The sequence below is a fragment of the Pipra filicauda genome, unplaced genomic scaffold (assembly GCF_003945595.2).
Source record: "Pipra filicauda isolate LSUMZ 115617 unplaced genomic scaffold, ASM394559v2 scaffold54_size4384275_pilon, whole genome shotgun sequence".
In the NCBI taxonomy this organism is placed as follows: domain Eukaryota; kingdom Metazoa; phylum Chordata; class Aves; order Passeriformes; family Pipridae; genus Pipra; species Pipra filicauda.
This window is the reverse complement of record NW_024104698.1, coordinates 3,530,688-3,551,333: the sequence shown is the minus strand read 5'-3', so window position 1 is coordinate 3,551,333 and position 20,646 is coordinate 3,530,688. Positions and strand designations below refer to the sequence as shown.

The window sequence follows — 20,646 nt, the reverse complement described above, 5'->3', positions numbered from 1 at the left end:
ACCAGATGGACTCCAAAGCTGGGCAGGCTTAGCAACATTTCCATCAACTTTCTGATTCAGCTCTGATCTCTCTCAAATTTATCAGCAGCCATTTGGAATCACAGCCAGGCCAGTTACAGTGCTATCAATGGGGATGTAGTATCTCCTCTCCAGCATTGAAGTTTTTGTTTTCATATCCAAAATCCATGTTTTCCCCTTCAGGCATAGTATCCCACTGGGCCTTGGGCCCAATTGTTTGCTCGTTTGCCATCACTCCTTCCTCACTTGCCTTTTTCAAAGCTGCACGCTTGGGAAGATGATGTATGAAGTTTCTAAAGCAGTAAAAGCCTGGTGCAGCTTAAGGAAGTCAGAGTATGGGTGTAGTTCCTACTCACAGGTGGTTGCTACTCAACATTCTAGGTTATGCTCCTCTGCAGGGGTTGGTTTTATGAAAGGACATTGTATTTTTACTCAACAACAAACCTTCCCATAGTCTTTAAATTCCAAGCCTTGCACTAAAAACAAAGTATTTCTAAAGACTGGAGGGTACAGCTTGTTCATCATCCTCTTAAAATGTATGAATTAAGAGATTCAAAATATTTCCCCTGAATACTTTGACTGTAACTCCACAAGTAATGTAATTTACAAGGAGCACATCTCAGGAAAGCACATATCTTATCCAATCCTTCCAGACACCCATTGCTACCCATAACCAGGCTTGAGTGCTCTGATGAGTGGGAGCAATACTTACAACTTTTAAGCCATAGAGGCTTTGCAGCAGTGGGTAATTGTCATTATTACCCCAGTGTATAGGTGAAGAAACTGAGGGATGAAGTGACTCACCCAAAGAGCCCAGTGAGTCAACAGGAGAGTTGGGAATAGAGGGCAGAATTCCCTGCCTTATGCATTGGAGTCCTCAGATAATATCATTTTATAAATGCTCTATCTTTGTAAAGACTTCAGTGCTATAATTATCCTCCCAGGACTCTCATGGAAACAAGATATTTATAACTCCATTAAGCCTTTCCTGGTAATTTTATGATCAAAGTGAAGAAAACAAATAACGCCGTGACAATCAGCTGCATGTCCAATGTCATTCAGAATGGCCACATGATGAAAGACTCGCCTTGGTTCTTGCAATTAAGTGCTTGCTATCTTTCAAATGCCTTTCTTGTGTCTAATTCCCCTTCCACCACATACTGGCTGAGAGGAAATATTTTTCTGCCATATGATGAGCCACACATTTAGAATATACCAAAGAACTGGGAAAGATGCTTGCTGTCAACAAAGCCCACTGGTTTGTGCTATAAATGCTTCCTAAAATCTTTTAATGTTTGCCAGTTTCACCTAAAATGAGCAAAGCCACCTCAGTGTTTCCACTAACCCCCATATGGCTTTAAAATTACAGCACAGATGCCAAAACTAACTGTAAACAACAGGTTAGGGACTGAGGCATTTGGACCCTGGCTCAGCAAAGCACTTAAGCCTGTGCTTAAATTGAAATCCATTCTTATTCTGCAAATCCATTTTAAGTGTTTGCTTAAAGCAAAACACATGCTTAAGTCAAGTTTTGCTTGGCACGGTGCTTAAGCCCAGCACAGAGTGAGGGCCTTAGAATTAATTTATTTTGGGCAGGAAGTAATTATTTTTAGCTCACCTCTCAGTGGCCACAGCCCTATCTTTTAGTCCCCAGACATCTATTTCGAGGAGGTATACGTGCTAAGCCTAAACTTCTGGGTTCTGTGGCAATCAGTGGCAAAGAAAAGAGAAAGAGACCACTTGAAATACTTGACTGCTCAGTACAGATGAAAGGGGCCTTTGGGGAGGCTCATTAGGGGGAAGACATGAAAGAAGTTGTGATTATTCTGGGAGGTGGTTGCTGATATGGCATGTCATCTTTTCACTGCACTGACTGGAGAAAATTCACTTGCAGTAGATGAGCAATTTTAACTCAAAATGTTTTCATGAGTTTTATATTTCCAAGGGAAATTTATGATTTCAGGGCAAATATTTATACTTTCTTCAAAAGTGTCAAAAAAGGTTTGACTGCAATGTGATAGTTTCCCTTTTTTTTCCTTGTTTTTTTTTTTCCCCTGAAACTTTTCATTAATATACAATAAAATTCAAAAATTGTTAAAGGAAATTTGTTTTAACAGAGTTTTATTGCTCATTTCTCATAATTCTAGGTTTCCTCTCTCTTTAAGACAACTCCTACCATTGTTTCACTGGCTTAGATGATGGAATTATTTATCAGGTAGATCCGGCCTATGGCATATCTGGAGGAGAAACAATTGCATTTTCTAAGATGTTTTTTGACGGATGTCCCACTGCATTCCCTTTAACATCCATGCTTCATACAGAAGGTAGAAATAAAAACATAAGTCAAAATACAGTATTTTTTTTTCCTCTGTGGGCTTAAAAATCTCCTGCTTCATACACTTTTGGTACTGGCATGGATAAAACCTGTTTCTGACTCCTGCTACTGATACGTAGAACAGCTTTCTAACAGTAGAGAGGGTAAGAGGACAGATCCCCTATGGAATTTCGGTACTGCTGTATTTAAAAGCAGATTGGATGAACACTTGAAGAAGAATAATTTAGATACTGTTAATCCACTCCTGCATAGGGTATCGTGATGACCTTTTAATTCTCATTTAACCCTGTCCCATGGGAAAGTCTCTCCCTCCCCCAGAAGCTTCTGAATTATTTCCAGGCAGAAGACCTCATTTAGCTCTATCACTTGACCACTACATTGCTTTACTAATCCATCTCCCTTGTTTTTTCCACCTAGGAAAGTACAGTGAGTGCCTGGAGCTGTCATCCACCACGGGGCACTGATGGGATCCCAGAGCCAAGCCCGCTTTTCTGCTTCTTTGGTATTTCTCTGCCACAAACAGGTATTTCTTTCCTGCCAAATGCCTGCATTTCTAATAAAAATAAGTAATGCCTTTCAGGACAGATATTTTCATGTCTGATTCTCAGCTGCTTAGGGAGTTGCTAAATCCTGTATCCTCACAGAAGTGAGGCTGCTGCAGCTCTGGGCCCAGCCTGTAGTGAGGCTGCACATGGGTTCCCAGCAGGCACATACACAAACACACGTGTAAAACGTGTGTATGCAATGATGGCCCCACTGGCCAACTCAGACAGAAACACTCAGCACTCACAGAAGCAGCACCAATGGCTTCATCCTGCTCCCTGCTCTGGCACATCGAGGTAAAGGTCTGTGCAAAAAGAGTGCAAAATATATAGAAAAATCATCACAGAATCACAGAATGGTTTGGGTTGGAAGGGACCTCAAAGATCATCTCATTCCAAACCCTTGCCATAGACAGGGATACCTTCTAACCAATTCAATGTTGATCTTCTTTTTGGGACCTTTTACCTTTAAAGTCAAGTTTGCCATTATAGAATTTTGCTTTTTTGATTTACCTCTTGTGGGGAAAAAAAAAATCCCACATCACAGAGACAAAACCAAAGAAAACAACACAAACAAAAAACACAAACAAAACAATCCATGCACCAAAAAAAAACCAAAAAACCCCCAAACAAAACAAACCACAAAAAACCTCACCAACCTCCAAACCCCAAAATCAATTAAACAGAAAAATAAAAAGCAATGCGCATTTGGGGAAAAAAAAAAACTTTGCAAAACTGGAAAATACATAAAACCATAGAATCACAGAATGGTTTGGGTTGGAAATGACCTTAAAAAGATTATCTGATTTCAACCCCATGCCATGAGCAGGAACACCTTCCACTAAACCAGGTTGCTCAAAGCCCTGTCCCACCTGGCCTTACAGATATTGCAGTGATTGCCAAATTTTAAAATTAAAATATACACTTCTAAGTAATACCATGCATGAAAACCAAGGGAATAGATTTCAGTTTTGGAAGAGACACTGAAACAGCAGTTAAGAGTGCAACTCTTGCAGAGTTGACTATAATGAGCTAAATTAGAAGTTGGATGAATCATTTTCCAACCATATAAATCACTGAAGTTGTTCTATCCATAATGAAGGTAAGCCAACCACGTAATGAATTATACAATGTGTTATTTTCCTATGCTTGTTATTCCCATAGTTTTACTGTTGTTGAAAGTCTATTTGTGTGGGATTTTTTTTTTTGCAAATACTTTCAAAATGATGAATAATCTTTACTTAAAAGACTAAAAATACATGCCAGCTATTATTGTATATGAAATCTGACAGCAGTGAAAGTGTTATCTGAGCTTACTTGACAGCTCCATCAAACAACTTTTACTAGGTATTCTTTATAGGATTGAATATTCTTAGATTTGTGCAATTTGTTCTATAAGTCATGTGAAAGGGAAAGCAAAAGGGTTCTAGATGTTAGACAACCAGTCTTTTCTTGCAATCACTTTTTATCGGGAGCTGAACATCCCAGTCAAACTTTCATCATATATTCATGCAAGGACCGATCCTGAATCCTGTGGAACAGGTAATGCTCAGTAGAAATTTTAGGGGCTCCGATGGAACAAGACCCCAAGTGCTTGCAATTTTTCCATTACAAATGTATATTATTTGCAAAAATTTGGCACCTGTTGCAGGCAGAGCAGGCCAGATCTTCACCTACCCACAGAGGCAGTGGCACAGGAGTCATGATACTGTATCAGGCTGTGGATCTGATCCGGTGGTCTCTGCTCAGACTGTCCCGAATATTGTGCACACCAGGGAGATGTACAGTGTTACCAATCTGATTTCTTAACATGAGGCACCACTTTGACCTTGGTTTGAAGCAACCTGCACATTCTAGCTGGTTCTAGCACAGCTTCCACGCAGGATTTCCAAACACTGCAGCTTTTTGTCCTGAATGTTTGGTTGGCAAGCTTAGCATATCAGATTTGTAAAATCTGTGAATAACTGCCCCCCAAAGTATGAATGCAGCAGGAGAGCTTGGATTTTAAGCACTAGGACGTGGGCAACCAGGTGCAGAGCACAGGTACGACTATTCTGGTATGGCAGAGCGCAGTTCAGCATTGAACATGTGAATATTGAGTATGTGCAGAATTGAAAGTTGAAATTAAGAACTCTTCAGGCAGAGAACTTATCTGAAGGTGTAGGATAGGGAAGCAGCTCAGTGGTTCATCCATCGGGGGGGGGTGTGTGGCAAAGGAAGGTTAGTGCTGGGCAGCTTTTATTCCCGGCATTTATACTGGACCCGGAATGGTGCCATGGGTTGCTGTGTCCCCACCAAGTGTAAAGGGCTCTGCAGAGAGAAGAAAATCAGTAGGAACATTTAAGTTAGTTCAGTTATTGGATTTATTATCTTGCTTTAGTATTAAGATATAAACATATTCTTGGACCTTTGGTCTTAGAGAACCAAAACCAAATACCAAGAGTATTTCTTGGCTTTGCCAAAGCCATTGAGGAAAGCCTTCATGATTAGTTTTTATTCCAGTCACTCTGCCAACATGACACATGAGCTCTTAAGAAATTTTCACAGTTTTGAATATTTCAAAGTATTAAAATAATAAAGTGGAGACTGTGCCATTCTCCTTTAATGGTAAAACCTCTGTGTCACAGTTACTCCTTCAGTCTTACCCTAATGATTTACCTTCCACCACTGAAAATGGAGTGGAAGAGCACTATAAGTGCTGCATCTTTCATATTTTTAGAGTATTAATGATCCAGTTCCATATTCACTGTTTTTGTGAGGGGCAGAAAGCAATTATCAAATCTCTGGTGATGTTTAGGCAACAATGAGACAAAATACTCTTGTATGGTCAGTGCAGCTCCACTAACTGGAATTGCTGAAGTTATTCTGGGTTTTCTAAGTTCAAACAAAGACTGAGCTATGCATTACATGTTTTATAACACTCCTCTCAAAATTTCATTTCATTATACATAACCACAGTTGACCATGGCTGTTCAGCTGAGCCTGATGACTGGAGGATATAAAGATGGGGAATGCTATATGATTGCATGGAACTCTTACCTCCCTTGGTACTGCATCCAATGCCACAAATTCATACTTGTACAGGAACAGAACAACGAACAACTGGATTTCCATGATCGCAAACCACCTGCAAGAAAAGGGAGGAAAACATCTGCCGTCCAGCCTGAATATAACACACGTGTTATCATCATCAGGTAACAAACAGGGTGTCTGACACATTTTACACTCCATGCTTTAGTTCTACTTGAAAGTTTATCTTCCATAGGGAAATCTGCTGTAGCTTTGTTCAGCTTTGTTCCTCAGCAAAGAACATGAATGTATTGGCTGCCCCTTCTTTCTGGTGAACCATTAGACCAACAGTATCCTTCTGACACCCTATTTTAAACGAGACCCTTATCATTATGGATTTTTCCACTGTATAAACATTTATGTTCTCCTAACGCTTGCTGACTTGAAATAACTTCCTAGGAGTGGGGAGGCAGTCAAACACAGAAAAGGCCATATGACTAATCGTGCTATATAAAGTTATATAATACAGCTGGGAGCCTGATGACATCAGGGAGCGGTGACAGTGGGAGTTATTATTTAATGCATCAGCATTAGGATGCAGTAGGAGACCCAAGGGCATGATTTCTTTTTTCTATAACACTCTCAGAAAGGTCCTTCTTAGTCAGGCCGGAGAATATTTCAGATAACTGCAGGTGAACTCCTCGAGGCTATTGCTTTTTAAGGTTGATACATACAAAAGCTTTCTGCATTAAGCAGCATACACCTATGCCCGGTCGTGGGATTACTCACTTGCAGAATTTAGACATAAGTCTTAAATATCCAGTTAAAATAGTAATACTACCTTCCTCTTCTACAGTTTATTTTCTGTTATCTGAGAGATGCTGGAAAACCTGGATGAAATATCTACTGGGGAATTCACAGGGGAGGAGGCCACGTGACTGCGCATGGCGTCAGCCTGGAGTTGGCCTGGGAGGTGTGAAGAAGCTAAGAAGCCCCAGGAGACCCAGGCTAACTCCTGCAGAACCATCAGGATCTGCATATGAAGCTGCCCTGGGCTCTGGAGTGGGAGGATGCTTGTTTGTTTTAGCACAGCTTCAGACCCAAATTATCTCTGTGATGTCACACTGGAACTACCTTACGACAGGGAGCTTTTGGTGACCTTGAGCTCTGGGGAAAGCAGTGCAGGGATCTTTCAGTGGATATTAGCCCAGATCAGGTGGGATGTACTAGCCCAAACTCCACGCCTGCAGCACTGTACAACGGTGAGATCCTTCCAGTCACAGTCCTGTTTGCACAGTGGAGCCCTGGACCCCTGGTGCTTGAGGTCCTGCCTCTGAGCACCCTCACTGGTCTTGCAGGGGTGAACCATGATGCACCCAAATGCATCTGGATTTCCCAGAAAGTGGAAAGGCTGCGTGGACAGAGTCCTTCAAACACCAGCACAGCTGGAGGAGGACTGTGCAGCCCTGACACCTCTGTACCCTCTGCAGCCTGTCCCATGGATATAACCAGCAACTGACCACAGCACTTCCCACCACCAGATCCCAAAGTGCTTTTCCCAGCAGGCTGCTGTGGTTACTCTGCTCTGCACACAGAGATGCTAAGATACAAGGATAATAAGCAACACATGTGTCTGAGGGTGGTCAGAAGGACAATCCAGGAGTGAAATGCCAGACTGCAGCATTCCAGCATGTCCTCTTCCATGGCTTGTTGTACTGAGCAGAAACCATGAGCTTTCCTGCAGCAAAATGCTAAAACCCCTTAGTTCCCACCTGTCCTTCATGTTCACGACTGAGTCCTAGAGCAGTTTTCCTGTAAAAACACTAAGTCACTGATGCCTTCCCACATTCCCATTTAATTTAGTGACAAAGGGGCTGGACCAAGATGTGCTTTCTGAAATCTTGCCCCCAGTGCACTGCTACATATTTGGGTGGTGCTGGAACCCAGGATCCCAGCTGTGGATTAAGACGCTGCAGTAAATGGAGCCCGAGAAGGAAATCACAGCTGGTTGCACTGGTTTTACAATGTCAGCACAAGACAGGAGACAACAGACAGAGCCATGCAAGATAAGCACAGTCACACAGGCAATAATCACCTGGTTAGACCAAAGTAGTCAAACTGACATCACATTTTTCTTTTAGGTAAAAAGATGGCACAGAAATGGCTTTGTGGGAGCCCTTCCCATGTCAGTTTGCTCGAATATTTGACAAGTAAGTTATTTCCTAGCTTTCAGTTTCATTAACTTTTCATTTCATGTCGAACTTTTGCAATGGAGAAATTAAATGTTTCATGCATTTAATTTATAAATCTCAATAGTGGATTAAAGGAAAATGCATCTTAAAGTTGAAATATCATTCTTTCATTCAGTCACATCAAGGAAATCTGCAGCCTGGAATCTAGATACAACCGTTGATTTAATTTTCTTTTTTTCAAGACCACCACATTATTCCTTTACAATTATTGCTGAAAAACTTGAAGTTGTATGTTACCATGTGAACTGCCAAATGGTTTTAAAGAGGTTTTTTGTCTGTCAGCAAGAAAAATATTCTCCATCTGTTGTCTATGTAGAAATGTTATCATTTTCTTCCTAACCACAAACTTATTTTAAAGATGTTATCAGAGTCCAGAGAACAGCCTGAACAAATAGGTCAGGATATACAAACAAGCAGCTTTCAGAAACGCTGCTTTGTAGCTTTCCCTGTACCTGCAGATGCCTCTTGTGAATTTTGCTGTCACCCTTGCTGGAATGAGGCTGTGCTCATATTTAGCTCAGGAATATGGTACAAGCCATGGAGGTACAGCAGTGAGTGAGCACCTTCCTCTGGTAAGCCTAAACAGTGAATGCAGTTTTATTCATTTTGCTCATTTTAATGCCTTCACAAAGTTTATCTGACACTGATGTCCAGCCTGCTACAGGGAGCAGATTCCAGAATGCAGATCCTCCGCAACTGTCTCCAGATTCCTTGCTCCACATGGGACTCAAGATAAAATGACTAGTTTTAAGGATTCTTGATTACTTGCTTCTTAGAGGAGACCAGGTTCTGAAGGCAGAGGATTGAGCATAGAGATGTTTGAACACAGAAACAAGGAGCAGCTGGCTCCCTGGGACTTGTTCCAGAAAGAGGGACAGCAGAGAAAACAGCAGAAGGAATGCAGGAAGCATCAAGGCTGGCATTGCTGGAGGAGTGAAGTGAGACAGGATCTGCAATTTAAGCCATTATACAATTGTGTGGGCCTTAATGCAAAGACAAGATTCGAACACAGAGGGGCCAGTTAAAACATTTCAAGATCAGCAAAGATGTCAATGGCATTGTAGAGGATGGAATGAGAATCTCAGACCAGAGAAATGTTCTTTAGGTTTGTTTAGAACTAGTTTATGGCAGCTTAAATACCTCTGTCTGTAAACTGGCAAGTTTGAAAGTGGGACAACTCCCCCTTGATGAAAAGATGCCTCAGGAGAGGCAGAGCTGGGCTGACTTTCCTTCCAGGGGGTGGAGGGGCAATAGCCCTTGATACACTAGTCTGAGATTCTGCTTTTACAGTGTGACTTAACCTGTCTTTTCCAGGAATGAAACTACTTTCAAGTCAGTTTAAACAAGGTCCAGATAATGCCAAATATTAGGAGACTGACAAAGAGCAAAGCAAACACTTTATCTCCAAGTGTAAGAGGAGCCCAGTTCAAGAGAGTTGTTCTCTGCAGGATTTGGGAATAAATAAACCCCAGCTGTTTCACTGACCTTCCTGGACACTGATGCTTCCCTCCTCCAAATGCCACAAAGCTGTCCAAGAAAGCATTCTTCTCTAAATTTGCCTCTTTCCAACGATCCTGTGGGAAGAAACTTTTTTTTCCAAATCAGCCTTATATAAATAAAGCTTAACTTTATTTCTCCAGGCTAAAAATGACCTTGGACAGCTAATCCTCAATACAAAGTTGCACTAATGCCATTTTTTTGCATTCAACCTGTTAGTGTTAAAGTCTGGATTCAAAAGTCAGCGCTGACTCGGGGAAAGAAATGAGGGTCCCATCTGAAACATATTTAGATGCCTCAAAATGCTGGTGAGGTTTTCAAAATCATCCCTAAAGCATTCTTCCTATACCTTCCCATTTGCCTATAAAAAATGCAACCTTGTCCTTTTAAATATACACAAATGCCAAGCAAATGTTCAACCAGTACTGAGGGAAGCCTCAGCCACAAAATTTTGTCATGACACACAAGTGGCTCATGCATATCTTGCACAAAAAACATTTCTAAGATGCTGTGTACAGACAAATGCAAGGTCCATGAGCTGTATCTGGTGTAAGCCAGTGTGTGAGAAAATGAACTATTTGGAAGAAAAACAGCTCTGTCTGTACCTACAGGGATCCTTGTCCATCCTGAGTTGCTTTGAGAGAAAAAGAACAGAAGGGACAAGGCTGAAGTTTTGGTGGGTGACACTGAGAGAAGCAAATCTCTTGACTGCTGAGTGACAAACCAGCCTCCACAAACTCAGCACAACTCTGCCAAGTAACACCCTGTCAAGGTTCTGGTGGTGAACTACTCTGATGAAGCTGTCCCAGAGAAGATGCAATTTTGTCTTTCTTTGGTTTAGTTGGTTTTTTTTTTCACCTAAGGCTGTTTAGAGCTTTCTGAAGAAGAAACCTGTTAGTATCAAAATTCAATAAAAGAAAGAAAAAAATCTAAGGGACAAGGAAGGAGGTGACACATTTGGAATGACAATGTCATTCAAATGCCGAGGAGCACTCATCTATTCCTCAGGAAAAAAAAAGTGTGAGTTTCTAAAAAACAAGCTAGTTTTCTTTTTAGGAATAAAGTTACTAAAGAAATAAGCTGCTGCATCAGGGTTTCGGCTTCAGATTTCCAACAGGCAGGAATTGTTATGAGAGATTTCAAACTGGGAAGAGTTTGCTAGAAAGGAAGTTTTGTTTAAATTACTCCTTGATGTATTTCTATAAAAAAGACAAACTGTTCTATATCAGATGGTGCTAAAAAGAGCAGTTACAAGCCTGCCCACACAGCCACCTGCAGTGGAATAATAATCAAGAAACTAGATTAACTACTAAATTAGCAGAGCTAATACCTACCAGAAATCATCTGACAGGGAGAGGAGAGTACTTGGAATCATAGAATCATAGAATTAGTTTGATTGGAAAAGACCTTTAACATCATTGAGTCCAGCCATTAACCCAGCACTGCCAAGGCCACACTAAACCATGTCCCCAAATACCACATCTACACATCTTTTAATCCCTCCAGGAATGGTGACTCCATTACTTCCGTGAGCAGCTTGTTCCGGTGCCTGACAACCCTTTCAGCGAAGAAATTTTTCCTAATATCCAATATAAACCTGCTCTGGCATGCCTTGAGGCCATCTCCTCTTATCCTATGAGCTGTTACTTGGGAGAAGAGACCAATCCCCACCTGGCTACAACCTCCTGTCAGGGAGTCACAGGGAGTGATGAGGTCAAGATCACAGTGATATGAAGGAGTACCATATTACCTGGAACATGTCACTGAATTTACAGTCTTGCTTATTCTTACAGGCTCCTCCTTTGTGGGCCCATCTTTTCTGTGTACAAGGCCATTCTCTCAATGGGGACTACTCAACTTTGGGCAAATTTGTCCGTGTGCTTTTGTTGTGAAATAAGTGAAGGGGAGAAAAGACAGCAAAATACACACACCAAGAAGTGACAACTTACAGGTTTGAACATTTCTGGGTCTGGAAAATATTTTGGATTCCGGTGCAACCAATAGGGCGACAACATCAGCATGTCACCTGCAGGGATGGTGAAATTCTGAAAAGAAGGAAAAACTCTAAGAAAGGAGAAAATCACAAATCAACTCCCAAAACAGTCCCTCCTTGGTACTTTTCTTCCATCATAGAAAGTCCTAAGAGAGAACAAGTGGAGGTGATAAATCCTTGATGGCCATATTACATGTTTGAAGTTTCTTCTTGCTATTGCTGTTTTCTTCCATAAAATCTAAACAGTGGAGACCATGGAAAGACCGTTTGTGTTCTAATTTGTTTTTTTCAGGTATCAAAAGACAAGAAGCATTATTTCTTCTTTTCTGATTCTTGATGTAGCATGTGAGCTGTTTGTTTTTTTTCTAAGTCTTTTGTTGAACACTTCATTCAATGTAAAGAAATTCATAGAAGGTCTTATATGACAGCAGACATCAGTAATTTCTTAAGTGTCAGGAGCACTGCTTCCTTAAGAGAATGGGTTTTTCCCAAACATTTCTTTGTCAGATTCCTGAATGCTGACACCTCCCTTCTGAATGTCAGTGAGGAGGACAAACAGAAAATGAGTTTTATCAGTTACTAAATTGTGGTCCTTTCTACTACATTTGTTGTGTCTGATTACTATTTTACATACCATCAGCACAGTATCTCCATCTCAATTCAATTCAATCTAAAATCAACTAAAAATTGAAGGTAAGACTGTGAGCGAGAGAAGCAAAGCCACTCATAAATTAATGATGGTGAATAACTCCATTAAAAAGAATATATTTGTAAGATTGGGAGATATCTCTGGTACTTTGATTTTATCCAGATCTGTTGGGAGAACCCTTTCCAGACAAATCATACAGCATCCTGTGGGGAAAAAACCCCACAACCAAATCTCACCTTAATTTTAATTGGGTTTATTACTTTCTTGGTGATTGCACCTGGAGACCTCAGCCGTATGGCTTCCAAAGTGCACCATTTAATAAAAGGGAGCTTCTTCAGATCCTCTTCAGAGACTTCCAGTTTATCTTTACCTGTCGTGGCATGAGAAAGAAGACTCAGTGTGAAAAATGAGATTTCATAATTGTTTTGATAGAGGCTGACATATCTTGCTTTAGAACTGTTGTTAAAATACTTCAAGACATATTTTACATCCAAAATTTTTCTTTATATTTCAAAGTTTTAAGAAAAGCCATTGAAGAGAATGTAGTAACTCTAAAGTGCTGTATTAGATATGGTGTTGGCCAAGAGAAGCCAAAGATAGGTCATTTTGGAAGGTAAGAGTCTCTGGACTTTTTCAGTGCTTTGGTAGGACACTGCATGGAAGTTGCAGGGATTGTAGGCACCAAGACAAGAAGCCATGGCTGAGCTCCTGGGCTGTGTTAACACAAGCAAATGAAACAGGGCCAGAAGAAAGGCTTAAGCACTGTTTTGTGATTTTCTTTATTGGCTAATTATTGACATCTTTCTTGATATGGTTTTGACCCATGTTAACAAAGAGCCTTCCATGAAACTCCAAGCACGGTTCAGGGCACTGCATATGGGAATCACTGCTCCCAGTAGGTAACTGCTTTTTGAGGGAAAGAGATTAGCCGTGGGGGGTGAATCATGCTGGATAAATTGGCCTCTGATGACAGAAAACAGTTCCTGGCCTGCTTTTTTCCACAGAATAGCTGGAACTGGTGAACATCACACCACGAAAAGCAGCTGAACTGCAAAACCTCATCTGACGCTATCATAGGTACATGGAAAAATCACAACACTTTGATAACATCAAAGGTATTCTTGCTTAAAAATACTTCTTGAGCATATGCTGAGTAAAGAACTGAGAGCTGGACTCTACATTATCAGTAGTACTCTTAGCAGCAACACTCATTGTTCCCAGCCACTGACCAAGTGTGCTGTGTGCTGGGCTGACACAGAATAAATAATTTCTAACCTCCAGGACATGATCAGATTTACTACCTGCTTTCCCAAAAACAGAAGCCAGGTCTTCCATGACTTTCTTGTAAATGGAAGGATGAGACAGTATGAAAGCAATGGTCCAAAATGCAACCTAAACAGAGATGGAAACCCTTGAATTTAGGAATACAGAACAGAATGACAGTATCTTTGTAGCAAATCATGGAGGCAGGTGAAAAAATTTTCACTTTTTTTTTTTTTTTGTGTGTGCCTGTTGTAGTTGGGATGCACAGGGAACTGTGCTTTCTGGGTAAATCCATATCTAAGGGCTCAGCTCCTGGGAGATTACGTCTAGTCATCTGCTGTGTACTTATCTTTAGTGAACATTATATAGCTTTGGCCTTGAGCTTTGAGGCACAGAATCCTTTCTTTATTTTCAAATAACTAGATGTTAAAATGAACTACAAAATCATTGTGTGTGATTAGTTTCAGCTTCATGAATGGAAATAAAATTCCTACTAATATTAGCAGAAATGAGGTTAAATAATTTGCAGGGCATTGTCATAGTAAGTCACACTAAAATGGGCAGGAAAAGTTTTAATTAACAGCAAAACAGGGAGTAGTATATCCCCTTTAGAAATAATTTGCTAACTGATTATGCAATGAAGTTGAAAATCAAGAAATTTAGGAAAGGAGAAAATCCTCTTAAGTAGGATGAAACCAGAAGGACTGGCAGCAGTGCCAGGAGTTTCTCTCCTCTTGCTGAGCTAGCAGGAGATGCAGCCTGCACACAGATCTGGTCATGGGCCATCTGTGCTGGTGAGGGATGAGAACTCTTACTGTTATTTCCCAAATAGCCCGATGTGGATGCAGGTCCTCCTTTTGCAAAACAAATCTGGTAGCTTAGTTTTCTTGTACAGCACTTGGACATTGTGGCTTCACTCCACGGGCTAAGGAGGGATAACTGAATTGTTTCGGATAAAAGGGTTTAAAGTGCTTGTAAAAAAATGCCCTTGGAAGGTGAAAGTCCTTTTTTTCCATCATTCCATTCCCCAGAACAGTGGTTGTGCCTATTCTGAGAAACAGCAAAATATCTGTATGTCTATTTACAGCTGAATATTACAGGAGTAAGTGTTGTGGAAGGAATGTCAGTTATCCTGATAACAGACAGCAGGCTATGCCTCCCACTTGTACCAACACATGAATCCACAGAAACTTCACTGAAATGGATGAATTTCCCTTAGGCTAAATTTCAGTGATATCCAATCTACAAAAAACATAGATATATCCATTAGGGGTACATATAAAAATAACTCACTATCATGTTTTTCTACATCACATCTGTAATGGACGTAACTGTGCTGGAAAGGGCTTAGTAGTCATGGTAAATAAAGGATGGTTTTGCTGCTATGGATTTTTCATCTGAGAAATTCCTGTAAATGTCTTTGGTTAGCCTAAGCTGTGTTAGATATATTGGGTTTGTTAGCATACTTATATCAGGATCATTAATCCAGCAAATCCTTTTCTAACATGGACAAAATTTAACAGAAGTAGAATCAAACTATTGCTTTTCTTCCACTGGCATTTTTACAGCAGATCCCCCAAAATGAAAGAGACAAATTCACTCAAGGATTTACACATGGATGAAGTTATTCTATATTACGCTTTTGATATTCTTTACAATTGGTAACACCAGGATATCTAAAATAGAGTCTTTACTATAACACAGCCACAGTGCTTCAAAACAGAGTTAAATGCTCTTCACAGCTTAAGACTGTGATCTTAATAGCTATGAGGCTTATGTTCCTGAAATGTTATGATAGGGGACAACATAATTTAGGAAAAATACAAGAAGAGCTTTTCTTGTCATTGCTTCTGTGACATTGCAGCCTGGGTATATTTGTAGTGATACATGTGGGCGTGATAATCCCTTCTTTGGAATCCATGCAGTGTGTGTGTGACCTCTGCTTCAAAGTCTTTGCTTCCCAAATACAGGCTTTTGAACAGGATAGAGAGAAGATGTTTCTGTAGCCGATGTACTCACGGGGACAGCATTTGCTTGGGCAGCCCAGAGCATGAGGAGACCATAATTGGGAGCTAAATGTTTTCCTTGCAAGTTGTCCAGAAGATGTTGCAGTAGTGTCTGTTATAAATAAAAGATAATGGCTATTTCCAAAATATTAAAAGTGTTTAGGGTAGGGCTTACTAGAATTCAAGGATTAGTTTATCAAAGAGAAGTAATATTAGTCATGGTTTTTTTGCAACCACAAAGTAGAGATGACAGCTGTTAAGAGAAAGTGAGACTCACACATAGGCAGAGAGCAAAAAGCACTCAGTGCACCACATGAATCCCTACTGAATACTTGCACTGGTCTCAATTTCCTTAACATTTTTAGGGAATTGGGCACCTTCAATCCCTATTGTTGCTTATACATGGAAGAATTCTGTTCTAACTCCTGTTCTACTCCTCTAAAGAACCTGAAAATGGGAATGAACCAGTTGAATGAATGCAAATGAAGAAAATGTTCTCTCTGTTCATGCTTGTTATGAAGAGATGGTCTGATATATCAGTAAACTCCCTGGTTTCAGGCACTTTGTTGGTGACCCAAGCAGTGACCTCAGTGGGTGGATATTCTTTGAAACTATAGCAACTGTGTAATATTCTAGGATCAGCTTTTGTTTATAGGATTTCCTTAAATACAAGGCAACCATGCATTCAAGACAAAGCTTCCTGTCTAATTTTCAGAGGCAAAAAGGCTGACTTTGAATAAAAAATTACTGATTTTTTTTCCAGATTCCCACCCAATCAAAGACAGCCAAGTTTGTGCCTCCTACTTTGTGCACCTTCTTAGGTCCCACCATCCCCTCTCCACCCTTCTCTTTCTTTCCATTAATCTGGTTTATTTTACGAAAGAAAATGCGGTATGTAAAGCTTTTAAAGTCTAAATAAAACTTGTTTTGTTTAATGACCTGTTCTACAACCATTTGGTAGATCAAAATTCCCAGGCCAGTCTGCCGTCACGTTTGTCAGCCGTATCGACAGAATTCCTGCCAGAGCTAAGGAGAATAACCAGGGGAACAACTTATCACAGCTTTGACACAATCAATATTTAGGGTACTTGGCTTCCAATCCAGTAATCTGCTATTTTCTACTAGTCTGGCTGTTGGACGACCTACTCAGTCTACACCAGGGTTTAAAAATAGTACATGTAAGGTTTTGAGATTTCACAGCATGGTGCCCTCAGAGAAACAACTGAAGGGTCTTTCTCTCACCTCTTTCAACTGCTCACTGCAGTGTGATACTGGAGGCTGGCAATGGATCATAGCTCTGAACCCTTGGCTTAAAATTCCCCAGAGGAAGATGTTAATCCTCAGAATTGTTGGAAATAAACTAAATGGAGGAGTAGAAGTCAAAGTTGTGGATCTGGATCTGTCCTACTGCAGGTGACAGTAATACTAGACAATGAAGGCATAGCTATAAAAGTTGACATATTTGATTTATTTCTTCCAGTACTGAAATAATTCCTGTCCTCCATTGCTTCAGTGAGAATATACAGCAAAGTCATCTTATTTCGTAGCCTGGGATGTTTACCTTGGATGTGGTGTCTGAAGGGTTGGTCCTTTCAGCATCCAACACTACTTTCTCAAATAATTTTAGAAGCCATTTTTTGGATTTAGACCAGTTCCTGTAAAGAAAAGCAACAAACAAGAAGCACTTAAGTGAGGCAACACAAACCAGCATTTCCTTTTCCATGAGAAGGACTCCTTGTTTGTTTTCCAAAAGCCCCTGGGCAGCAGTCAGTTGATGGATAGCCAAGTGTCAGTCTGACTGATTGATGTGATGACTGACATGAAGAACAGCACGTCCAAGACCTTCACCTTGGCCAGACCTCATCCTAGAGCCAGGACCTGTGGCTGCAAGACTCCTGCATTTTCCTACCTTTTCACCACAGGTTTTCATTGTGGCTTTGGACAGATTGCTTAGGCCAGTCTTTTCAAGTATGATCCTCCTGAAGAAAATCAAAGCCACATTTTTAGAGTACCCTCAATTCTTTCTGAATGCTATTTTGGGGTGTTGAAGGCAATATCATGGCCCTGGGAGCACCGAAAGGCTCTACAAGCACTTCCCTCCCTCAGAAATTGGGTCTCTCTACCCAAGGTCAACTCTGCAACAGTGCAGCCACATAATCTGAGATTGGTCTGCTGGGAAAACAACGAAGGTATGGAAAAGATCAGAGGGACACCTCATTGGAGACCCCCTGAGCTTGGGACTCACATTTAGGGTCAAGCCTTTGCCCTTTGCCCTGTGCTGCTGCTCCCTGACAGGTCCAAGCTGGATCCTGCCTACCTAAGCAAGGTTGTTACCTCAGGAAGCACTCAGGCATCTGAGAAGCGTATTCAAAGTCCTCATCGTACTTCTGAAAATGTTCTTCAAACTCCTTGATTTTGCTCTGACTTGTCGGGCAGATGCCTTTCCCAAACAAGGTGTTCACCACTGCTGGATACATGACATGCCTGCAAGGACAAGATCCCCAAGACTTAGGGGCCATAGGAAGCCATGGCAGCAGTTTTAGGTCAGGATGCAGCGTGTTAAATTGCCAGCACTTGTGGGACTCAAGCATCATGCAGGTATGGAAGGGCTGGCACAAGGCTCACACTACACTCACACCCTTTTTTAAGATTTTAAGCAGAGACTTGGAGATACATAAACCTCACGCTGGTCCTCTGCATGTGGCTGAACTTCATCAGTTATCATTTGGTCACCTGAGCAGTGGTAGGAAACCTCTGAGCCCCAAGGTCCCTTCTCCTCATTAACAACCCCTCTCATTTCAGGTCAGCCTATGTGAATCTCCCAGGCATTGCACAAACCCTTCTGGACCAGACGCCCCAAAACTTCGTTCCTCTGTCTGCAGCTTTGCTGGACAATGTTCCTTTGTTTTCATCTCACTCCTTCCCTGCTTGTTCCTCCGTTATCCTGCAAACTTTGAGCTCCGTTCTCCTGTACGGTCTTTGCAAGGTTCCAGCCTCTGCTAAACCGGGAATAGCGCTCACTGTCCTGCTTTTCTAAAGATCATAAGGAAGCTGGGGCCATCTGGTGGCTCTGTGGATTTAGTTTTGAGGCAGCTAAATAACAGCTATCCTGAGCATTGCATTCCAATTCTTTTACTCTGCCTTGTAAGAACAGATCACCCCCCACCCCTGCCAGATTTACTGTGGATGACTTTTATGGATTCTGTATTTTATCATCTAGCAAATAACTTGGGTTTTTAAATTTTAAACAAATAACAGCTGATGTGAATGCCAGGACAGCCATGGAAGTGGAAAGAACACATCAGGGATGCAGTAGGATGGAATGCTTCATGTATAATTTGTAGGCTCATGGCACCGCTGACTTTTGTGGACCACAGTCTGTGCTGGTGCCAGTACAGCACAGAACAACAGGTCCCTGTCCACAGAAAGTTGATCCCAGGTTAAAAGACCACAGATGGATTCAAAAGAGGAATAATAGGAAGATGTGAGCCAACATTAGCACACCGGGCAGTGGTATGGGTCGCCACCAATTCAGTGATGCCCATTTTTTCACAAGAAGCAGATGTGAATTTGATCTCAGAAGACAGGTGGGGAAACATCATGGGATGTGAGGGTTTGCACCCCATTATCGAGACAAGTGGGATAATGGGAGGGTTTCAAAACCCCTTTTCCCCATATTTTCCCCCAGTTAATCCATATTGCAGCAATTGCAGTGACAGGTGCTGAGTGTTTTAGCTGCAGTAAAAGCTGTGTTATGCAGAAAAAGTCAGCAAAAGACAACCTGGTGTTAGAAACAGGCCTAAGCCAAAGGCAATATTTGCCCTATCCCTTGGAAGTGTTCAAGGCCAGGTTGGATGGGGCTTTGAGAAACCTGGTCTAGTGGAATGTGTCCTTGCCCTTGGCAGGAAGTTGGAATGAGATGACCTTTAAGGTCCTTTCCAACTCAAACTATTCTATGATTCTATGAATATTCAACTTCTAGTACTGATGGACAGACAAGATATAGATGTTGTCCCAGATGACCAGGAAAAAGGAGAAGTTAAGAGCTCTGTTGTTGTCACATGAAACTGTCAGTGAAGGGATTTTTTTTTACATGAAAAATGAAGTTCTGGCAGCAAAGTCAGTTGCAGAGGATTAGTTAAGTTTTGGCCTAGGTTTGGCCCAAACATGAAAAGTTTTCAACCTGCTGAAGATCAAGCATTTTGTCTGTTCTTAAGTTCTTTATAAACATGTGAAGTTTTTATCCCATCTTCTGGGAAACAGGGTTTGTTGGAAGATTCTGTGTTTTCTTTTTCTTTCAAACAGGTAATTCAGATGCTTCTCCTAGCTGGGAAAAAACACCTTTAGATGAAACCCTGCCTGCTCTGTGAGCCACCTGAAACAGTAAATCTGTGATGAGCATCCTGACAAAACTTTTGTAACACCTGAGAGCCTGAGCTCCACCTGCTTTACAGTGACATCTCTGCTCCCATGTAGGACACCCCTGCATTGGAGATGTGCTGCAAAACTCCCTTACCTTACCAGGTCATTGAGGTCGCCTGTGCCCTCCATGCCCAGCTGAGCCATGTGCTCATGTAGCTCCTTACACAAAGTGCCCGTGAACATGTGCAGATTGGAAGGACTCATTTTCCCCTTCATCATGCTGTACAGGTTACCGTGATTCTGATAAAATGCTTCTGCAGGGACAGAAACTAAATACAAAAAGAAACAGAAACATTTTGGAAAGTAGACAAAGTAGATTTTCACTGAAAGACAGAGTGAAAATTTTTACACTTAAGTTTTGACTGTAATTCAAGCGCCTTAACCCTCATTTTCCTAGAGTGAAATACTCTGTAAGCTTCTTTTTAAAAAAGCTTCTTACAGTAAAGATTTTGATGAGCCCTCTGCTTCTACCAGTCTGTGTAACATCTTCCTGCCTCATGAAGCTTCAGTGCCAGAATCAAGAATCCAGAGACTTCCCCCCAGTGGAATATAGAGAAATGTGCATGCACATCCACAGAACTGACTGTAATGAAAAATAAATTATCCCAAGAAAAAAGTTTGTGTCACCTTTCTACAGTGGCACATCCTCTCAGGAGAGGC

General features: G+C 41.2%; 1 protein-coding gene across 1 annotated transcript; it reads right to left on the bottom strand.

Moving 5' to 3' along the window:
• Window positions 1–3,615: 3,615 nt before the first annotated feature.
• On the bottom strand, window positions 3,616–20,137 carry LOC113986146 (24-hydroxycholesterol 7-alpha-hydroxylase). The gene is made up of 10 exons (XM_039387298.1): window positions 20,086–20,137; window positions 17,899–18,048; window positions 17,126–17,219; window positions 15,578–15,676; window positions 13,597–13,687; window positions 12,532–12,665; window positions 11,603–11,698; window positions 9,642–9,730; window positions 5,935–6,022; window positions 3,616–5,205 (listed from the first exon to the last, which is right to left on the bottom strand). The coding sequence occupies exons 1-10, from the start codon at window positions 20,091–20,093 to the stop codon at window positions 5,134–5,136; spliced, it is 921 nt and encodes a 306-aa protein (XP_039243232.1). The 5' UTR covers window positions 20,094–20,137; the 3' UTR covers window positions 3,616–5,133.
• Between the last annotated feature and the right edge of the window lie 509 nt (window positions 20,138–20,646).

Bases quoted from the DNA above. Each gene is read 5' to 3' on its own strand.
- LOC113986146 (XM_039387298.1), bottom strand. The intron at 12,666-13,596 runs GTAGTAAATCTG...ATGCCACGACAG, and splicing joins TTCTGTTTTTGGGAAAGCAG to GTAAAGATAAACTGGAAGTC. The intron at 11,699-12,531 runs GTGAGATTTGGT...CCTTCTTTTCAG, and splicing joins TAAACCCAATTAAAATTAAG to AATTTCACCATCCCTGCAGG.